Genomic DNA, 20,578 nt, shown 5'->3' on the forward strand with positions numbered 1-20,578 from the left:
GTCCCTGAGGGAGCAGAGCTGGGGGGCTGGTGCTGTGCTGTGCCCCTGTTAGAGACCAGAGCCACACTAGAGACACAAAATAAGCTGGAGATCGTGCATCTGCACCTGTGAGGTCAATGGAAAGGTAGGAAACAGGTACCCCCACAAACTCCAGAAACCCTCTGGCCATCTGCCGCCCCATCCAGATTGCCACAGACATCATCGGCTTCCCGCCCCTCCCTGTGTCCCCCTGTGCTTACCCATAGCCCTCCACCACCACCACGATCACCTGAGTTTCACCACTGTCTGAAAGGAGACCTACTCACTCATTTGCTCTTGTGATGACGATATTCAGGTTTTGTCTAAACTGCCAAAAAATCTTTGAACTGGTGCCACTTGTGAAGCATTTCTCTAATTCTTATGTGAATTATTACTTCCTTGCCTGGCCCCTCTTTGCAGGTTGTCTCATCAGAGCCATTGGGTGAACGGATGGAAACATCATTGGTCTAAGAAATGCGGTCTCAGTGTGATGATTTCAAGCATTTGAGTACTCACTTTATGCGATGTGTTGTAAGTCTGAGATAATGAAATGACAGTAAGTTTTGGCTGCTCATAAATTTTTTAGCATCCTTTGCAAAGGAGGTGGGAAAGGCTAGGCAGGCCTGGGTTGCAATTAAAAGAAACATCAGAAAAACCCTATTGATGGGTAGTGGAGACGTGTAGTTTTACTCATTTATTTGGTTTTCCTGTACCAGTAGTTTGCATTAGGCCTGATGAGGATTCATGAAATTTGAATGAATTTACAATATTTTTCAGACAAGAGCAGTCCTTGCACAATAAAAAAAGAAAGGTAAGATATAGTATTCAATTATGCAAGAATAGGGAGACAGTACAGAGCAGCTGACTCAAGACATACAGACTGAGTGTTGGACAACGCTGTGGTGCTGCAAATCTATCCTTTAATGATTATTTATTAAGAACAGTGAGCTCTCAATATGTGAGCTCTCTCTCTCTCTGGTTTCTCTTTAGCTGGATGCCATCAATAGAGGAAGGCTAACAACAGTGGTTTTGGGATAGACATATATTAGAAAGTGTGTTAGAGGCTACAAAATAATGGAAAAATGGTGCAGGTGTGGAAAGAGTATTGTTTTTACCTTTTCTGTGATGAAAACAGCATGGATTTGAATGCTGCTGTTGCTATTGATTCTTGTTGACTTCATTGAGAGATACATGCTGTCAGAGAAGTGGAGTTTGATTCTATGTGGCTAAACATTTAAGCAAAGTTGTCACTGGCTTTTCAAGGCAAAAATTCAATTACTGGGATTTTGACATCACTATCTATTTTCTCAGAATTATTTTAAGATCTGGTATCATCCTTGCATTTTCCCAATATTCTTGGTTTTTTTCACTGTTTCTTCCTTTCTACTGAGGGCATCACTCTATTTTGCCTTATTTTTCTGCTTTTTCCCCCCATTCCACTTATTTCTTTGACTCTTCCCCTCTTATGTTAATATCTTTCTCTCCCTGCATACTTTCTGTTCTTTCATTTGCCCCTTTTTATCTCCCCCATGCAAGCTCTCTCACTTTTACATTAATAGGCCAGCCAAAAGCAGCCAGTAGTTTAAGCTGGCTTTTTATAGCAGTAAAGAAAATGAGCCTTTCCATTTCTGAGTAAAAATATTCTTGATAACTTTGAATGACTCTTTCTAGCAGTTTGAAATGGTAAAAGAGGAAGTCTGAGGTAGATGATTCTGCAAAGGCAAATGCTGTGGTGGATATTACATTCTGCTTTCTGAAAATGTTAACAAAGACATTTGATGGAGCTGGACACACTAAACATCTAATACAGTGTGTCTTGCTATCAAGTGCTGATAGCAACACAAATATTCCATCGTGTTCCATTAGTGAGCCCCTTAATTGTCTCCATTGACTCTGTATAATGTGATTATCAAAAGATTTGACTGGAAAAACAACTGTAGTCCTGTTCAAGCTTTCCTTCCTATTCCAAATTTGCTTGCTGAAGGACCTTGCCAGTTCTCTGTCATCATTTGGCATTCTCAGTGTGTTACATGACAGAAACAATGCCTGTTATATTAGCTGGTCTGTCTGGCATTCCTAAACTTCAGGACAGAGGTGAATTGAAAGTTCTCCACACAAGCATTTAATTCTTGGCTCCAAGGAGCAGAAGGAGGGTTCCTCCTGTTGATCCATATACTGTACCTGAAACGGGGGAGACTTCCAGTATAGTGGTAATGTCCTTCAGGTAGGAACTGTTAAAACAAGATTTGAAACTAAGGTCATAATCCTTTTCCTACCACTTGTGTACAAGCCAAGTGTAAGCATATACATAATACACAGTTGGACTTAATGGTCTTAAAGGTATTTTCCAACCTAAATGATTCCATGATTCTATGACAATGTTGACTAAGAACAACTCAGCCAATGGAAGATAAAGACGACATCAGTGTCAGAAATGGGATGCCTGGAGGAGTGCTTCTTCTGTTTCCCTGGTTGATCTTGCTTCACTTCAGCCAGTTAATTTGGAAAGTGGGAACTCAAGAGGGTCCTTAGTTAAGCTCTGGTGGTAATTCCCACTGGCCAACCTAATCCAGATGCCCATATCGGATTCAGATGCTCAAATCAGGAGGTTAGCCCCTTCCATGGTAACAGTGGAGAGAGAGACCCTGCCGAGCTTGTTGAAAGTGGGACCTTAATTCAGCTTGAAGGAATCTTTGCCCCAATAATAAAAGGAATTCAGTGGGACACTTGTTGCATGTAGGGATATGAAAACTGAATTGTGGAGCAAAGCAACTGCAGCGAAAACACACTCACCTAAGGCTGTGCTAATATAATTTTGAATAATGAATATGTGAGAGGAAACCAATTTACTTTTAGATATTCCACAAACAGAAAAAATATCAGATAAATTATTCATTGTGAATTATTTGCATAGGCCGATAGGAACTCATTGAACACTGAAAGACTGATTTGCAAGAAAGAAATGGAGAAAGTATTTAATCTGGCATTTCTTGTCTCCTAAGCTTCCAATAATTGTCTATCCAGCAAATTAATTTGTCTCTTTCTTCTGCTGTTATTCTGTACTTCATGGACCCTCCTTATTGAATGTTTTATTGTAGAGATTTTCTGTGAGCCAAAGAGCTTAAATTTCACAGCTATATATTAAAGTGCATCAGAAAACAGTAGAAGACATCACATTTTCTCCACTTACTTGTGGTTCAATTGCTACAAATTTTTAAATTACCATACTTAAAAGTATTAGCAACAGATACATAAATCTCTCGGGTTTTTTTAACACATCCCAGCCTCTACAGGCCAAGAATCCAGCTTTTACATTAAATAACAAAACAAGAAATTCAGATGCCTCTGTTTCTGAATATACAATCTGAGCCAATTTAAAAGGACATAGCTTGTGGCAACTTAAATTGCTATATCATACTCAAGTTGGAAAACATAGGATTCTTGTAGAAAAAGGGCTGAATCAGTATCTAGGTTGTTTCAAGCAATTTTGTGTGTAACCTGTTCTTTAAACCCTGCTAAAGATGGTTCCACAGCCAGCCTAGGCAGCATATTCCCAGTGCATGCCTATTCTTGGAATTAGGATATTCAAATTGAATTATATTTGCTGTAAATTAAGCTGCTTGTGTCTTGTCCCACCTTCAGGGGACAAAAGAAACATTTTATACCTGTTCTTCTTACATATCCTTTTCATACAGAAAAAGTGTTACTGTGGTTCTTCTCAAATTCATCTCTCCTAAACTAAGTAGGCTTTCCTGCAGAAAGTGCATTTTCCTGACTCCTCATTCTCATTCAATTCCGTACTCTTTCCAAGGGTCATGCCCACAGCGTTCAGTTGAAGATTCATCACCTCCAAGGAGAACAGAAAAAAAAATGTCTTCCATGTCTTTTGTATGTGATTCTTTTAATAAACTGGGTAAGGATTAGATGTATTGGCTTTGTAGCTTTGCCATTCTTTTTATTCACTGTGAAGGAGTGACCAAGTGCAACCTCTGATACTCTTCCGCAAAAGTGCTGTTTAATCAGTTTTTCCATATTTTATGTTTGCACCACTGATTTCTCTTTCCCTTGTGGACTTGTCTTTTTTGAATTTCTTACAGTTGATTTCACATCATTCTTTCAAGGGTCTGAGTAGGTTTTGACTCTGTTGTCAGGCTTCAAAATTGTGCAGTCCTTCCAAACTTAGACAGACAATGCTTTATTAATATACTCCCCCATCCACTATCCATGCTGGTAGTAGTGAAAACATTGAATGGAGCTAGCCCTGAGCAGTCCACGTGGGATATGTCTGCTAAGGGTACCAGTGAGTGCACAAAATGTGAGCATACACACAACCTACAGTGCAGATGTAGAGATGGAGTTGAAATTTGACATGATAATTCCTATTGTACCACAATTGCTCTGGGATTTGAACACAATTAAATTTCATAGTCACTTCTCTTTTGTAAAATAGTGCCATTTGACACTGTAATTGCTTTGTATTCAAAGCACAGACCAAAACTGCCACCACAAAAAACACTGTGACTCTGTAACCATTGGAAAAACTAATGATATGGCCTCTCCACCCATTGTACTTTCATTAAACTCACAGTACATCTTTTGTAAAAATTAGTAGCATGCTTGGCTTTTGCTCCCTCAGCAGTATTTTGGACATAAGTCATTAGATCATCTTTCTCTGTTTCCTGTGGTGTATTGAGGAAAGGAGAAAAATTATCATTTTGCCAGAATTATGGTTTGCTTTCTTTTGCCAGTGGAAGTTGTACTGGCTTAGGCTGTAGGGGAATGGACTGAGATCACCCTTTTGCATTGGAATCTTTTATGTGCGTATGTGTGAGATAAATGAGGATGAGAACAAGCAAGGAGAGAGAAGGAGGGTGGCATTGCAGGAGGGCAGGGTGCCAGGAAAATCTTTCTCTCAAGAAAGACCAAAATGTCTAGAAATGTGCATTGGCACTCCTAGAGGAGAGAGGGACAATCCTGCTGGAGGTCTGCAAAGCAGAGTTTTTGCATGTTATGGAGACTTGGTGGAATAACCCATGATTCCTTGGGCAAACTGGAAGGAGCCCGACTCTCTGCAGAGCTGTGCATCATCTCCCTGCTTTGAAGGGATGCCAGAGATTTATCCATTCCCCAACCATTAAGTGGAAGACCTGTTTCCCCTTTCCTTGGCTTTATGGCCAAGGGGAGATCCCACATATTAGAAACCCTCTGGTGTTTCATTACTGGCACATTGCTGGAAAAACGCAGTCCTTTAGGCGGTGACCTAGTTAAGGCTCCTACTTCTGCAGAAATTTGGTGTTCCCACCTAGGCAGCTCCTAGCAAATCCCCAGTAAGCTGTTCCTTTTCTCTCCCACACTTTCTGGAAGGTTGTATCTCTCTTTTTGCAGGTGTAATTCAATCAAACAAGAATTGCATATTCCTCGCTAGTCATTGCCTCGTTCCCCAGGCACTGACCGAGTCATTGCCTACCTGTCGGCCTCCTCGGGAAGTTGCATAATGCTGCAGAGACACAAAGGAGAAAGGGGTATTTTTAAATGTGTGCTTTATTTTTATTTATTTTTTTTTTATTTTAAACTTGTATAAATAAATACAAAATGGCAAAGAGGTTCATGTTTACTAAACATTGCATTTGATTGTATGACATTACACAGTGTGTGTCACAATAGTTCACCTTGTAATTGTGTCCTTTTAGCTGTTGGTGCATAATTCTATAACTCATAGGATACAATTAGTCCTGAAGCTGCATCCAGCCACCCTTTTAGTGGAACCCCTGAGTGCTTACAATTGTAAGAATGTATTAGGGGAGCCTTGAGTCAATTGGCCAAAATTGGGGAATTTCATAAGAGAAACCTGGCATAGCAAAAGGAGAAGGTAATAAGAGGTGCAGGATTCTTGAGAAAAGAAAAAGTAATAAAGGTTTGGAGCATTTTTATTTCCGATTTTCTTCCCCTTAGCAGTTAACAGAAATATATTGGAATTAACAAAAGTCAGCAGAGACCACAGGTTCATTTAAAAAGATTTTTTTTTCATGCTCACTGAGAGAAGGCAAATGGACAAACCTTGCATGATCGGTTTTTACCTGATGAGCTGGTTCATATTTTGAAAAGGGTAAAAATATTCTCAACCACTTGATGAAATGCTGATTCTCCAGACCCACTTACCATCCTCACCCAGTGAAGGTCAACTGCCAAGGTTTTATAGACATTCTCTGGTCATGATTCGCTTGCTTGCTTCTTTAAATTGCACTCCATGTGCTTTTTCACATTCATTCTCTCATTCATTCTCTTCAAAAAGCTTGAATAGAACTACTTTCCCTTCACATTTAGAGCTTATTTGCCGGAAACAATTTTTCAATTCTGTTTGACCTGTTTAAAGCAAATTGTTTTCAGGTAGATCAGAATTTTGTATAGATTTTTCTCATTATTCTGTGAAATACATATATTTTATATGCATTTTAGGAATGGGGTAGCTGTAAAGGATGACCCTTGACTACTTGAGATCTATGAATGGCCACCTGAGTATGGTTTATATTTGCTCACTGGCTGAATTTATATTAATGGGAACTATGTCTAAAACAATTAAAGATTTGAATGGTGTGTGAGCACCAGGGATCTGGTGACATTACACATAAGCCATAACAAGAAGTCAAAAAATGTAGAGAGGTTTTGGACTTTCACAATCTTTCCTGACTTTATTTTCCCTGGATCAGCCAATTCTGCATTCAAAACTGTGTTTCTATACAAGTGCAATGTTTGCTATTGTTTGCATTTGCTACTGCCTTGCTGGGAAGCTCTATCTTCTCCAGTCACTGGAATTGGAGCTCAATACCTTCCTTCCCTTCATCAGCATTTTGAAAGAAGCCTGGTGGGTACATGTCTTACCAGCTAACTATTTATCACTTTATTTTTCCATAACACAATTTTATCCACAGTTACACCACTGCTTTGATAGTGGCCATACTGCTGTTCCCTGGATCTGTGATAAAGAAGACATTATAGAAGAAAGTCAGAAGAGATATATCTTTTCTCAGCTCACCTTACACCTCTCCCCTCATGCAGTTTTTGTAAATGATTTTATACACTTCAAGTTTATCAGACTCAATAAGACTTTCCTATCAGAAAAAAGGTAAAAATGTGAATTTTTTTTTTTTTTAAAAAGAAAACCCTATCTTTTATGCTGAAAATTTCAAATGACCAACTCCATCCACCTCTTCTCCCTTTCCCAATGCTTTATTTCCACTGGACAACATGATACTCTGCTTGGAGTATACTGAAAACCCATAGTTATTCCTGGCTTAGGAGTGGAATATTGAGCACCTTTTCAAAATTTTGTAGTGGAAAAAATGAAGCTCACAAAATCACTGGTAATTGAGCCTCACAAAATTAGCTGTCACTTAACTGAAATAATGGGACTTTTACTTGCTTTCCAATTCTCTCCTTTCCACTGTTGCCATCTTCATTTCCAAGTGTACTAACAGAGGATAGAGATGTCAGGTGTGGAAGCCTTCTGGGGTAAATAAAAGAGCTCATATTTAAGAAGATCAGTTTGATCTAAACAAAATCTCTTTCACCAAACAAGTATCTCAATAAAACTTACAATATGAATCTCAGAGGGACTGCGTGGCACGAAGCCAAAGGCTGAGGCTACCTAGCTTTGGAAAAGCATAAGCATGCCTGGATAGCATCCATAGCACATCTACATCTTAATGCATCCACAGTGTACCACAGAGGCAAATTTTTCCTAAAAGTTTTTAAAGTACATTAAAAATTTGAATGCCCTCTTTTGCGCAGCTCTCTGATGGAGTAACAAAGCTTTGCCCTGCCATGGCTCATGTTTGGGCTGTTTCCTGTGCTGGTCTGTGCTCACCCCTGTGTATCAAGTCCTTTGTCAGTCAGGCAGAGTCAGAGGGATGATCTGCCTTGAAAGCAGACTAACAAAATGAAACTCAGCCTTTGCCTTCAAAGGGAAGAGGAAAACAGTTGCCTGGAATGTGGAATGTGCTGGTCCACGCTTTAAACAAGTTTTATTAGCTATAACTCCCAAGAAGCTGGTGGAGTGTTGATGCACACAAAGAGTAACTATGTCATTAAAGTATTTTTCCCATCATTTTTTTTCCATTTCTCCCTCACCCAGGTTCCACAGTTTAAAGCTCTGTTGGTTGTAGCTGTCAATAATTTAAAACTCTTACCTTATTTCTGGCCTGGTGCTGGAACAGACCACCTGAAGAGCTCTCTAGGGCTGTGAGTACATTTGGGAGCTTTTCTGTGTAGGTTTTTATGGAGTTCTCTACAATAAACTTAGGCATTTCACATCTGAGTTGATTTTTTGTCTGCCTTGACTTTACAGTTTTCAATATGTATTTGTCATTTCTACCTGTGAAATGTTCTCCATGAATTTATTATTTGCTTCTCACTTCAAACATTTTGTATTCTGAGATTTTGGCTTTTGAAGCACATGTTGGGCAAAAAAAAACCAAACAACAACTCACTAAAGTTAGCAACCCTTTCCATAATTCTGAAGTCACATCTCTCAGCTCCACATTTCCCCTTTCTAAGCCAAATTCTTTTAACCTTTTCCTGCAAATTAGATTCTTCAGGCTTGGTGTCACCCCTGACTGTGAGGCAGGAACTCTTCCTTTGATGGAGAGGTTTGGAAAGCGCTGAATGAGCAGCTTAAATGGTATTCTCTCTCTCTCTCTCTCTACTCTCCCCATTTCTGCAATTTCCATATTATAAATCTGCTGTGTATAACATCTACAGAGATGGTGATATTAAATAGAATATGATGTCCTGACACTGAGCTTTGAATGCTTCTTCCTGCTACATCTAATAAAGTTATGTCACTCATATATATCAGAGGCATGTCAGATTAGCAAAATGCTGTTGGCATTCCTGTAAAAGTTGTTGTAGCCACTCTTCCAGTAAGATCCAAGAAACTGAAAGAAATGGCTCCCATGAGAGGGGCTAATGAGCAGGAATAATTCAAAAATTATAACGTGGCCACTGCCCCTGGAGCTAACACCAAGAGAGGCTTGGCAGAATTCCACCTCTCTTGCAAAGAGGGGTACGATATACCAATTGGTAAAACTGTCAATAGACAAGTCTGGAACAGCTTGCAATAGCATGCTGAGAGGAAAGAGAAGAGAGAAATTCAATTGAAGAGGGATGTTCTTGACTCAGGAATCACCTTAAGAGAGCTGGTATTTCCCACTTCTCGCTGCAGGTAATCTGCCTGAGGGCTCACTTTGTCCAGAAAGAAAATTGATTGCATTTTCAAAAGAAAAGAAAAGAAATCCTTCCAACACATGAGTATTTTATCAGGAAGGTATGGTTATTTCAGAACCAGTAAAGTCAGCTGCTCTTCTCTACGTAATAGTTGCAGTAAAATGAAGAGTGAGGCTCAATTTGCCATTTCTCAGTAAGTTATGAGCCAGAATCCATCTGACCGATCTCTTTTTCTGTATGATATTGTTTATATATCATGTTAAAGTCTCCAGCTCTGAGCTCCAGATTAGATTACAGATGATATCCTCCTTTTATTCCAAAGCAATGAAGTACTCAATCTACATTTGAAATCACATAATTAGGCAGCTGTGAATTTTTATTTTCCTTATACGGACAGACCCTGTCTTTTATTAGACAGCCTTAATATACCTTACAGCTGCCAATCTTACAAACGCTTATATAATTTCTCCCACTCTTCATTTTGCCTTAGACCTTCCTTCCCTTTGCAACACAGAAGTTTTTTACATGATCTTTCCCATCCTCCTGACACAATAAAACCTGACTATTCTCCTTTCTCAACAGCATTTCTGCAGGAAGTTTCTTTGTTCCTAAACCCCTTACCAACTTCTCTGTTGCTCCTCCCCTGCTGATTCATTACTAATTTCAGGAGAGCTAAACTATTATTCCTACCAGCTTTCAAGTATGTTTCTAGGTTGGCTTTTCCTCCTCTTTATACAGAGCCAACTTGAGTTGGGCGTATAAGAAATACATAATTTGTATGGGGGTGTATGCACTATATATACATTAGTGGGGCATCTCATTTTTCTGATTATAGCTGACAAATATAAAATCATTTTTCACTTGTAGCATCAAGGAACAGATTGCTTATTATGAAATATAATCAGTATGTGAAGGTATGTTTTTTACAACTTGTGTTTTCTGGCATCAGTTTGTTTGTATACATTTAAAATTTTGTTTCCAGCAAACTTCACCTGTGCAACTCAGTAATTTCTACAAAGATAAATGTCAGTCTTGCTCAAAAGTATGCCTCCTCACAGAACAGAGCATATTTCAGAGGATTCAATGTGGTCAGAAAGAATCAGAATGGAATATTCAGCATTCATTTCTAACATATGCTATTCTACATAGTCTGGACACCCAGCTAAGGCCTTGAACGTTGCTCTTAGATTTCTCATACGTATAAATTTTCAAGTGGACTTTTTTTTTCTGCTGATGGACTGTTAGATTTCTTATTCCCTGGTTCTTTTTAGCTAGGTGCTCAGCATACATTTCAGTTATTCTCTGCCAGTAAACTGAAGTCAGAAAAAAAAAAATCCTGTTCTTCTCAATGGTATTACCATTAACCTTTACATATTTAAGTGATATTTACAGGATGAATGTAAACATTAGCACACTTCACTGTTTTGGGTCTGCAATTCTGCCTAGTTTCTGCGTGCAAATTAGCTGTACAAATAAGGAAATGTGGTATTTTGGGATGAAAATATTCTGATTTGTATGTAGCAGTGTAAGAATTGCACACGGAATTCAGAGATGCTGCTCACGAATGTTTGTTGGGCTGAACTGTATTCCTTGATAACCTAAAAATCAGATTTAACATGCCTCTATTTTGAAGGTATACATACAGATGAATTTTCAGAATAAAAAGTGCTGATTACACATTTGGAAAGCCTGAATTTTGTAAATTAGATCTATGGAGAATTGCATGAAGGAGCTCTTGCTAACACCAATGAGGCACACCAGCCTAGTACAGCAGTTTTGCTCTTTGGGTTCCTGTGCCATGCTTAGACATAGCCTCTCTTACATTACATTAGCCATAAGAAAAATTGATACAATTTGAGTTTCAATTTCAGACAGAATTTTTGTCAACAGTGCTTGTGGATTCTGAACTTAAGGCAATGTGAGAAAGAACAACTGAAAGGGACAAGGCCAGGAGCTGTAAAAAGTGACAGGAGTCACCTTTAAATTGCAGACCCAAACTTTCCGTTAAATTAAAGTGGTCAAAAGCCCTTGGCAGCCCAAACCCACCTGCTCTCAGGCCTGCTATTGTTTTCACTGACTTAGGCTTGGATCTGGCTCACCTGCTTTTTACAATAAAGTGAATAATATCTAATTGCTACAGCCAGATGTGATGGTCACCCGTGTCCCTTGGTGCATTGGTTTGGTTCTGCATCAAAGCAGTTGGTCCAGGTGGGCCTATAGGGGTGCTGCTCCCCTTCTCCAAAACATTAGGGAAAAACTGTAAATGGGTGATCTGTCTGGGTATGGGAAGATGGTGGAGCATAGTCATCAGAAGATCCTGGGCCAGCAGCTGTGGTTCTGCTGGTGGGAGAGGTGGGTCTCTCAGTGATGACGGGGCTTCCTAAGTTTGTGGATGCTAAGGTCTTGATAAGAAAATTTTTAATAATAGTAGTTCTGTTCAACAGTAATACTTCAGGTCTACCTACCTACCAGATTTCAGTAGGTCTAGTTGTTGTCTGAGGAGAGAACTCCAAGTTTTTGATCAAATCAGTTGGAGATTTTTACCTTAGCTGCTGCTTTGCCTGCTCAGGCTGGGGTTCTGATGCTGGATTGTCTAGGAACCCCCCAAAAAAGGACTTAGGTCCCAGAAACATGGAAATTAATAGATGGGGAATGCATTTTCCCTATGCTTGCTACTGAGCAGTGTGTACCCTGGAACAAGAGGGCCTACTGGAGAAGCAGTGTGCCCATTATCTTTTGGATGTTGCTGGCTCTATGCTGCAGCAGGTGCCCCTGAACTACTCTACCACCCCTCTCTGAGGGGAGTTGGAGAGGACGCACATTCTGATTATTTGGGTTAGGCCAAGAAAATCATTTTGTTACGTTGGTGGTGGCAAGGGATTTCTGTAGCAGTTTGGGAGCACAGGAAGCAAAGAGAGACACAGCCATTTTATTTCAGGCTTATGCTATACATTGAGATTCATTATACAATTTTTCCCCTAAATTAATACAAAAATAGTAAAAATTGATTAAAAAAAAGCCCAAAAGAAACCCCCTGACATCTTGCAAGCCATTTATTTGACGCGCAGGTTAAGACTTCTTGGAGCTTAAATAACCTAGAATTGTTTATTCTGATCTATTTTTTTTCCTTTTTCCAAAATTAAAAAAAGGTAATGACTTGCAGAACGCCAACATCGGAACAATTTGTGCCTGAGAAGTGGCTGCCCCAGGCAGGTGCTCATGACGCTGAGGTGCCCTCTCTCCAGGCAGGAAGCTGTGCCAAGACCACCACAGGGCAAATGGTGGCCTGTCAGGGCACTCCACTCTGCTCCAACCCATGCACCATGGACAGGAATATGTGTTCAAATCCCCTCTTGCGATACTTTTGCCACATCTTTCTCAAAAAAAAAAAAAACAACAACCAAACAAGAAATTCACCATTACACTTTCCTGGCAGTGGATGGGTTTCACAAGGGCTCCCTGGGGGCCCATACCCACTGCAATTTGGAGCTAAAGCTCCTCCCTGTTCTCTAATAAGACTGGGGAGGAGGGATAAAGTTGTCCCCACCCCTGCACTGAGCTGGGGTCACTGGGGGTGCCCTGCAGCAATGGTGGAAGATGCTTCCTACCTTTAGGGAGGGGAAGGGGCTCTCTCCCCTCTCTGCCTCCTTCTCATCAGCCCTGTGTGTACCCCAGGAAGGCTTACTTATTTCACAATATTTATAAGAAAATAAATGACAAGTACTTTTAGTGATAAATGTAAGGAAAAAGCCATGGAAGAAATACTTTGTCCCTACATAGCTAATTGCACAATTTGACTAGTATGGATCTGCGTTTTAACATGTGCAATGGTAGGGGAGAAAAAGGCTCTGGGTAATTCTTTCCAACCAAGATCTTCCAGAAAGTGTTCCCAGAGGGCTCGTGCTTTACCATGCAAGTCCTGGTTCATCAAAACCCAGCAGTGCTGTCCCAACATGAGGAATGGGAGGAGTGAGCCATGCCCACATGGGAGCTAGTGCACTCTGCAGGCTGTGCATCTCTGGGGAACACCAGGCACGGCCGTGGGATGGGGACAAGGGCAATGGCACCACCACAGCCCCTGGTCTGGCATCCCCAGCGTCCACACAGCAGTGCTGTCCCAGCCCCTCCTGCACTCCCATCCAGTTGCCAGTTCCCAGCCATGCCAGAGGAGCTACTGGGGCCCACAGCAAATCCACAGTTAACTCCTATTAACTCAGCTTCCCTTCCCTGCATCTCCCTTAACATGCTACCTGCTTCCGAAGTAAACAAATAGGAAAAACCACCATTTTGCTAAGTTGTGAAGTAACTGGTTCTTCTATCACAAAACCCACTTGCTTTGCTGCCTCTCAGTTTTTCAGAGAAGTCACAGTCTTCCTTCTGATTCTCCTGATCTCTGCCCAGTCATGCCACCACTTTGTTTTGTTTTCCCTTTGAATAAAAATAAAGAAGGTGTTGGCTGAGGGGGGATTTCATGGCTCACAGGAGGATAGTCAGCCTAGAGAAAAGCATTTAAAAGTACACCTTTCAATTTACAGTACATGTTTTACCTGTATTCAGTGCTGGCTTAGAAAGCTTTTAAGAGCAGATGCAAATCCTCCCATGGCTCAACATAACCTCAAGCCACTTTGATACCGTTTTCCCTCCAGGTTCACACAGTTGACCATGATAAGTGTATTTGCTTGTCTTTGGAAAAGAATCTCTTTTTCTTTGACAGATAGGTTTTTCTCAACCTTCCAAACTCAAATTTTAATCTAACTAGAACACTTTCATATTTCTGCTTTGGGCAGCAAATTCTGCCTTCATCAATTAATTTTTATAGCATAGTTATTCCAGCTCTACCAAATTTTGTCTCTTTTTTTTTCCCCCTCTCGTTAGAATATTTGTAAATTGAAAGTGGACTTCTACTAAGACAACATTAGAAATTATGTTACAAGAAAACTGGACTGATCTTGAGGGCCATTTGCACGTTGGTTTGCTCTTTTTCCCCATGCTTACCCTGTAATTAAAAATAAATTGTACACCATACCTTACTGTATGGAATTTTATGTTTGCAGAAGATACATGTCCTCAGTGGGCCACAGTCCTAGATAGTCTTGTCAGCCTTAGCTAAAACTTTCACTGTTAGATTTTAATCAGTGCATGACAGTGTACAATACCCTGTTCTACTCACTGAATTTATAAAAAAAATTGGGTAACCTTTACTGCAAACAAAACCACAGTGACACCTGGGCTAAAAAAGCCACTTAAGAGTATGACAAAAATCTGCTTAAGCCTAGGTAGTCTTCCAAAATGGAGGCTCACCAGTAAAGGCAAACTCTTATGCACAGTTAGCCACTGGGAGTGCTTTGGACCGAGAACAGAGCACAGCATCTGCACCTACTGATCAATCGGCGCAGGGAGGACCAACTGATTTTGGTGAAGATAGTTGCTCCAGAGGAAAATGTTGAAGGGGATAAAGGCCAAAGTGGCTTAGCATAGTCTGAAACCTTGAGAACACGCTGTTTCTGGTTCATGTTGAGGTATTCAAGCTACCTGTAGAGAAGGAATATTTGGTGCATCCCTCAGACACATCAGGATTCAGGCAGAAACCTCACCGACCCAGGATGAGTGCACCTTGGATACTTTCATGGCTTTACCTTGCCAACCCTGGAGGGGGGGAATGAAATGGCAGCCTGAGGTGAAACACAGTGAAAAACAGATGTAAGTTGGTTTTGGCTCTGATCTGGGTTTTCTCTCTTTTGAGGATGTTTCAGTCTCCTGCCTGTCCTGTCCCTGTGCAGAGAGGGGCATGGTTCCTCTTCTCTGACCCAGTCCTAGGCAGCTAACAGGAGTTACTAGTTACTGGAGAGGGTAACATGGCACTGGGGGGGGGAACTGCTAGGAAAGGAATATGCCCTTAAAAAGATTTTTTAGGAAGGAGCTGCACAAACATCCTTCAGAAATGATTTAAATGCTGTTGACTCTGCCTTGGGGCAAGGGGGTGGACTGCCTGACTTCTCACCCTGCCTTCTTGGACACCCAAGCCTGTTCTGCAGTCATAGGACTGCCTCCACATCCTTTTTCTGACAGGTTTGGAGATATAGGAGTGATTTTATCCCTGGTTTTATCACCTTTCTTGGAGATCTCTGAAGGCCACACATGCTGAAATTTAAGGAGAGGCCTCTGAAACTACAAGCTTGTCTTTGGACATCTCTTTAAAGACACTCCTGTCTATGCACAGCAATTAGATGTTAAGAGGTTTATGGTAACCACCTTTGTGTCTGGTGTTTGCAAGTCATAGCATGAGGGATAGCAGAGGTATAAAATCAGTGTTTGCCATGTATTTCTCTCTGCAGTGTAAAAGTAACCTCTTTCACACATATCCCATTTCCAAGTGTTCCACAAGTCAGTAGATTGCTGCAGAGGAATTGCAACTCCTCTGTAACTCTCAACTAATTTGCTAATGCCCTCAGAAGTTTAAAAGCCACTGCAGCTGCTTGTTGAACAGCCAGGAGATAGGGTGACTCTTCTTTAAATGAAATTGTGATAATCACAGAAAATCTAGAGTGAAGTATATTTAATGAATGATTTTTGGCTGGAAAACATAGCCCCAAGCCTGACTCTAAAGAAAACAGGGGAAACAGATCTTTTTCCTAGTCTTACATTCATTTGGCTGTCTTCAAGGTGTCCACCTGGGTTCTGCCAAGGCTGAAGTTGTTGTTACAGCTTCCCAGCTGCTACCACAGCAACTGTTGTTTATTTAAGCAAAGATCCTGCGCATTCCTGGACACAGCTTCCTTTCTTCTGGTCAGAGAAGGGACGTATCCAGGGGAAAGTAAATGTTGCCAGCTGTGCTGCTGACTTTTTTTGCTAGTGAGCATGTAGCGTTTTGCTTCAGGGCAAAATATCTGGTTATCTTCTTTTCTGCTAGGAAGAATGCTTCAGAATTATCTCTTTGCTTGAAAATTAACATTCACTCAGTGGCATTTGCGGGTTTCGCACAGGGTATTTGGGGGTCACTGAGACTGGATGCTAAAGAGATGTTTCATGCAATGAAGCATACCCTGGGTTTGTGACCACAGACGTGCTAATGACCGTGCAAGTACCACAGGCGGCCTCCCAAGCCACAGTGCTCCCAGTGGTCCAAGCCTCATGGCTCCTGCAATATCCCTTCCCCTCCACATACTGTCACTGAAGCAAACCTTATGCCAAGTGCTGAAAACTTCAAGTACTCTTACTTTCCAGATGAGTTGTAAAAAGGAATCTGGCTGTAATACATTCAACTTGCACCACAAAGCAACAGTCCATATATTCATGAGACCACCCAACACACCAGTCAGCTTCCCGATACCAGGTTTTCACAGGCAATGTATAGTCAGAATACTCTCAGCAAAACCTACAGAATTGGCTTACATATCCCCACTGGGGTTCAACCACATGATAAAACCTTACAGTAATGAGCCTGTCGCTCTTAAGGGTGGAAGGGGCGGAGGAGGAAAGAGATGCTGCTTTATCTGTATTACTCCACATCACAGATGCTGACAGAATTATTGATTTAGAACTCACAGCTCCAAAAAGACTCAGTAATGTAATCTTTTTAAGTTGGTTTTTTTCTTTTTTTTCTCTCAGAAGTGATGTTTTCAATAGGCCCCTTAGATATGGGCTCTTTGGGGATGTTGTTAAACTTGCTGCTGCTAAACCACAGTCCCAGCCTTCGGTTTGTTCCACACAACTCTCACGGTCTACTGTCTCTTGGAAGAGCCCATAGCTGTAAGGTCTATTGCTTTACAGGTACTCTAGGAAGATTGAGGGATTAAGTTATACATTATGTAAAACTACCCACTAATCCTCTTAGTGTGCATTACCAGTGAATGGCCTGAAATAGGCTCTCACTAAAAGAGCCCTAACATTCACTTTCTTGATGACATTTTAGTATTTGAGGTTTGTATCATGGATTTTGGTGCTGAAATATTCAGTACACCATCTTCTATCTGCTGCTAGATCCACTCACATGTCCTCGTAGAGTGCTAAAAAAATTGCAGTTGGTAAAGCAGATTACATGTTTAACTAGTAGCGAGACATGTATAAAATAGAATTATATATTTTCTAGAGTGACAGAGTCACCTGGATTTTTTGTTCTTTTTTTTTTTTTTTGTTTTGTTTTGGTTTTTTTGTTCTTTTTTTTCTTTTTTGTTTTTATAAGAAAAAGAAACAGCTATAAAACCATGATTAAAAATGTTACAAGGGATGATTTCCATTTTAAAATAATGATATTTTTAGAAAAAAAAGAAGTGATTTATAACATAAAAGTGTTTGGAAAGCATTTGGTTGCTGTGTACTGCCTTCTTTCCCAGTACAGCTTGCTATCTTTTATATAGTCTTGCATAAATGTTTAGATTAGGGGAGAAAAAGAAAAATTAAATGTGATGGCTAAGACTTATAAGAGCTGACTCACTGACTTGAGTTATTGCTGTGCAGAAAGTTTGTAAAGCCTTTACATCCAGCGAACATTTAGTGCTACTTCAGCCTTGACAGTTGACCTTTCAATATGATTTGGTTTAGCCACAATAATTGCAGCATCTGCAGTACAGGCGATGCAGATGACTGCTTAGGAACCCAATTGCTCTCATTAGATCTTACTTCATGCATCTAAAATTCAACTCCCCTTTGCATGTGTGTGAAAATTGAGCAAGGTACAGTCCCCTGGCTCTTTTCTTTTTTTTTAATTTATTTTTGATTTCTCCCATAATTTTGAATATTCCTGGATTTAGCTTAGAGGAGGGAGGGAAAATTTCCAAACTCCTTCCTCTCCCCAGATATTTAGTCAGTACTGGTTTCTTTTCTTTCTTTTTCCTTTTTTTTTTGTTTTGTTTTCAGTAAGACCTCATGTAAAAAAGCAACCAACAAATCAAGTTAGACTGTTGTAATTTGGTCAACCACTCGGGTGCTATCCATATCCACCATTTCAACACACTCTATTTCCTCACGGTTTTCAGGATTCTTCTTTTCTTTCCTCTTCTTCTTGGAGGGTGGCAGGAAAGTCAGTATCACAGGTAAAATGGCAAAGCAGTGAAAGAAGGTGACTAATGCTATTAAAAACAAGCACCTGAACAGTGTACGGGTCAGATTTGAAGGCACAGCTGCAAGAGGAATCAGACCAACAATATAGCAGAGGTAGCTCTGCAAAATAGCTACCCCATGCACTTCCAGGGCATTTTTCACCCATTTAGTTCTTGTGAACTCTTTGCCCAGGACAAAGGTTGATAACAGTGGAGCACAGTTGTCAATTGTATAATTAATTCCGTAAATTAAGCACAACACAGAAATACAATCTAGTTCCACTTTCCACAAGGTCATAAAACCTATAACTCCAAATTCAACTGAGGCAACAGTTAGAGTGAGCCAGACATTGATCAGAGAGTCTGCGACCAGGAATGCAGAGAAGAAGAGCAAAAATAAAGCACTAATGCAGGAGTTTTGTAAGGGGGCTCCCACTGAAGAGGCATAACGATCCATGTACACAAATGATGGATTGAAAACGATGAATTTCACCTTGGAGGTGAGAGAGAGCTTCCTCAGGGTCTCCAGGAGGTCATAAAGTTCTTCCCTCTTGGTTTCCATTGTCTTTGCCACCAAGAACATCCTGGAGGCCACAACATCAACTTCATTGTTGTATTTCTTGGAGAAGATGATATCCTCTGAAAAATGGGCAAACTGAGGGGTCTTCAGGAAGGAGTTCCTCAACATATCAGTGAAATTCTTCTTGGGCAATCCAGTAGATATGTTATGTTTCCTAAGGTAATTTAAGTAGCTTTCAAACCACGATATCCTCACAAAGCCCTTGGTATACTCCAGCACGTCCTCCTGGACACTGGTGTTCCAGTACTCGATTGACTCGTAGATGTAGAACCCAATCACTGGGCTGTAGTTACTGAAATACTTCTGCTGGGCAGTCGTATACTCGATGGTTCTTGTCGCAGTCGCTACGATGTTGCTCAGCTCTGACCCTTCACTGACCTGCAGGTAGCCCATTAAGGCAAAGGAAATATAAACAAGGTAAAAGAGAACTACAAAAGGCTTGACATAAGTGTTTGTTATCCAGTCACAATAATAGCGTTTCAGGAACCACACCAAAAGATGACTCTCGTAAGTGTTCGTTTCCTCTGAATCATCTGTGTCCTCACTGAATTTGGCTGTCAGAAGAAACCTATACCATGCAGGCTTCTCTTGCAATACCTCTGGCTTTGGTACCTTTCTGCAGAAGATACTATGCTGGTAGTTGTTTTCTATGTAGCCAGTAAACACCAGGCTGGAACCATAAAAGGAGAGTACATAGAGGTAGTTGAAGAAAATTGCAATACAGGAATTGCAGCAGAAAATCCTGGCTGCTTCAATGTTAGTGAAGGGACTGGCACCTATTCCAAAAGTGACCAGGTACATGGCAGTGGTGAGAGAAAACGAGAGCATGGAGTCTGCAAACACAGCTGCAGTCCTCTCTTTAACGTGTTGGTCTTCTCTAGTTTTTCTCCAGGAGGACAACATTTCAAAAGTCCCATATAACCCATGACCTACAATAGAGAACAAAGTGAGTGTTTAAAGTACTTGAATCAACATGTGGAAAAATGTAATGTGGACATGCTGAAAACTCAAAGACGACACAGCCATTACCCGTGCTTGAAGGAAACGTCCTGCAGAAGAGAGAAATGATTATGGAGGTTTGAGCCACAGGAGTGCATTCGCTACCTGACTAGCAAGTCTTACTGCCAGAGCTTGAGAGTTCTACATCACTGGGATTCACGGGTTAAAGAAAAACGACTCTTTTTTCTGGTTGGCTGTTTCATTTCATTATTTCGGAGTGCCTGTGATGGAAGATGCTTTCAAATTAGTTTTTCCTGGTGATGGTATCTGACCTGTGGTGAAAACAAACAACTACGACCTGAAGTGCCTATGCAGGAAGCAGAGCAGTAGTTGGCTGCTTTGTAGAAAATCTGTAAAAAATGGAAATTCCATATAAGCTGAAAATTGTCAGTTAAATTAGTCACTGATTTGTCCACGTCCTGTACAAATTTTCTGTCAGGAAAAAGAAATCCTAGAAGCAGGACAAAGAAAGCACAAATAAATTTTAGAGATGCAGAGTGGTAGAGCTGATACAGAGCTGCTTAAGGCACTGGTCTTCTTTATATATCTAAGGGCTTGTAAAAACAAATACAGCCATATTTTCCTTGGCAATGCCTACATTTGATAATGTATTTAATTGACTCTTAAAATGGATATACCATTCACGAAAGGAGATTAAGATCTGCTGACCTAAAATCCTTTGTTTAACCCTCGAGTGCAGGTAAATCAGGAAAAGTACATG

The 20,578-nt window shown here is 40.6% G+C and overlaps 1 protein-coding gene across 1 annotated transcript in view; it reads right to left on the reverse strand.

Moving 5' to 3' along the window:
- Positions 1-7,109: 7,109 nt before the first annotated feature.
- The window catches only part of PTCHD1 (patched domain containing 1), a 44,792-nt gene continuing 31,323 nt past the window's right edge, over positions 7,110-20,578 (reverse strand). The window contains exon 3 of the mRNA XM_027637202.1: positions 7,110-19,787. Coding sequence (XP_027493003.1) covers positions 18,133-19,787 — 1,655 coding nt within the window. The 3' untranslated portion in view covers positions 7,110-18,132. The remainder of the gene's footprint in view (positions 19,788-20,578) is intronic.

The sequence above is a fragment of the Corapipo altera genome, unplaced genomic scaffold, assembly GCF_003945725.1.
Source record: "Corapipo altera isolate COAL_440 unplaced genomic scaffold, ASM394572v1 0, whole genome shotgun sequence".
NCBI lineage: Eukaryota > Metazoa > Chordata > Aves > Passeriformes > Pipridae > Corapipo > Corapipo altera.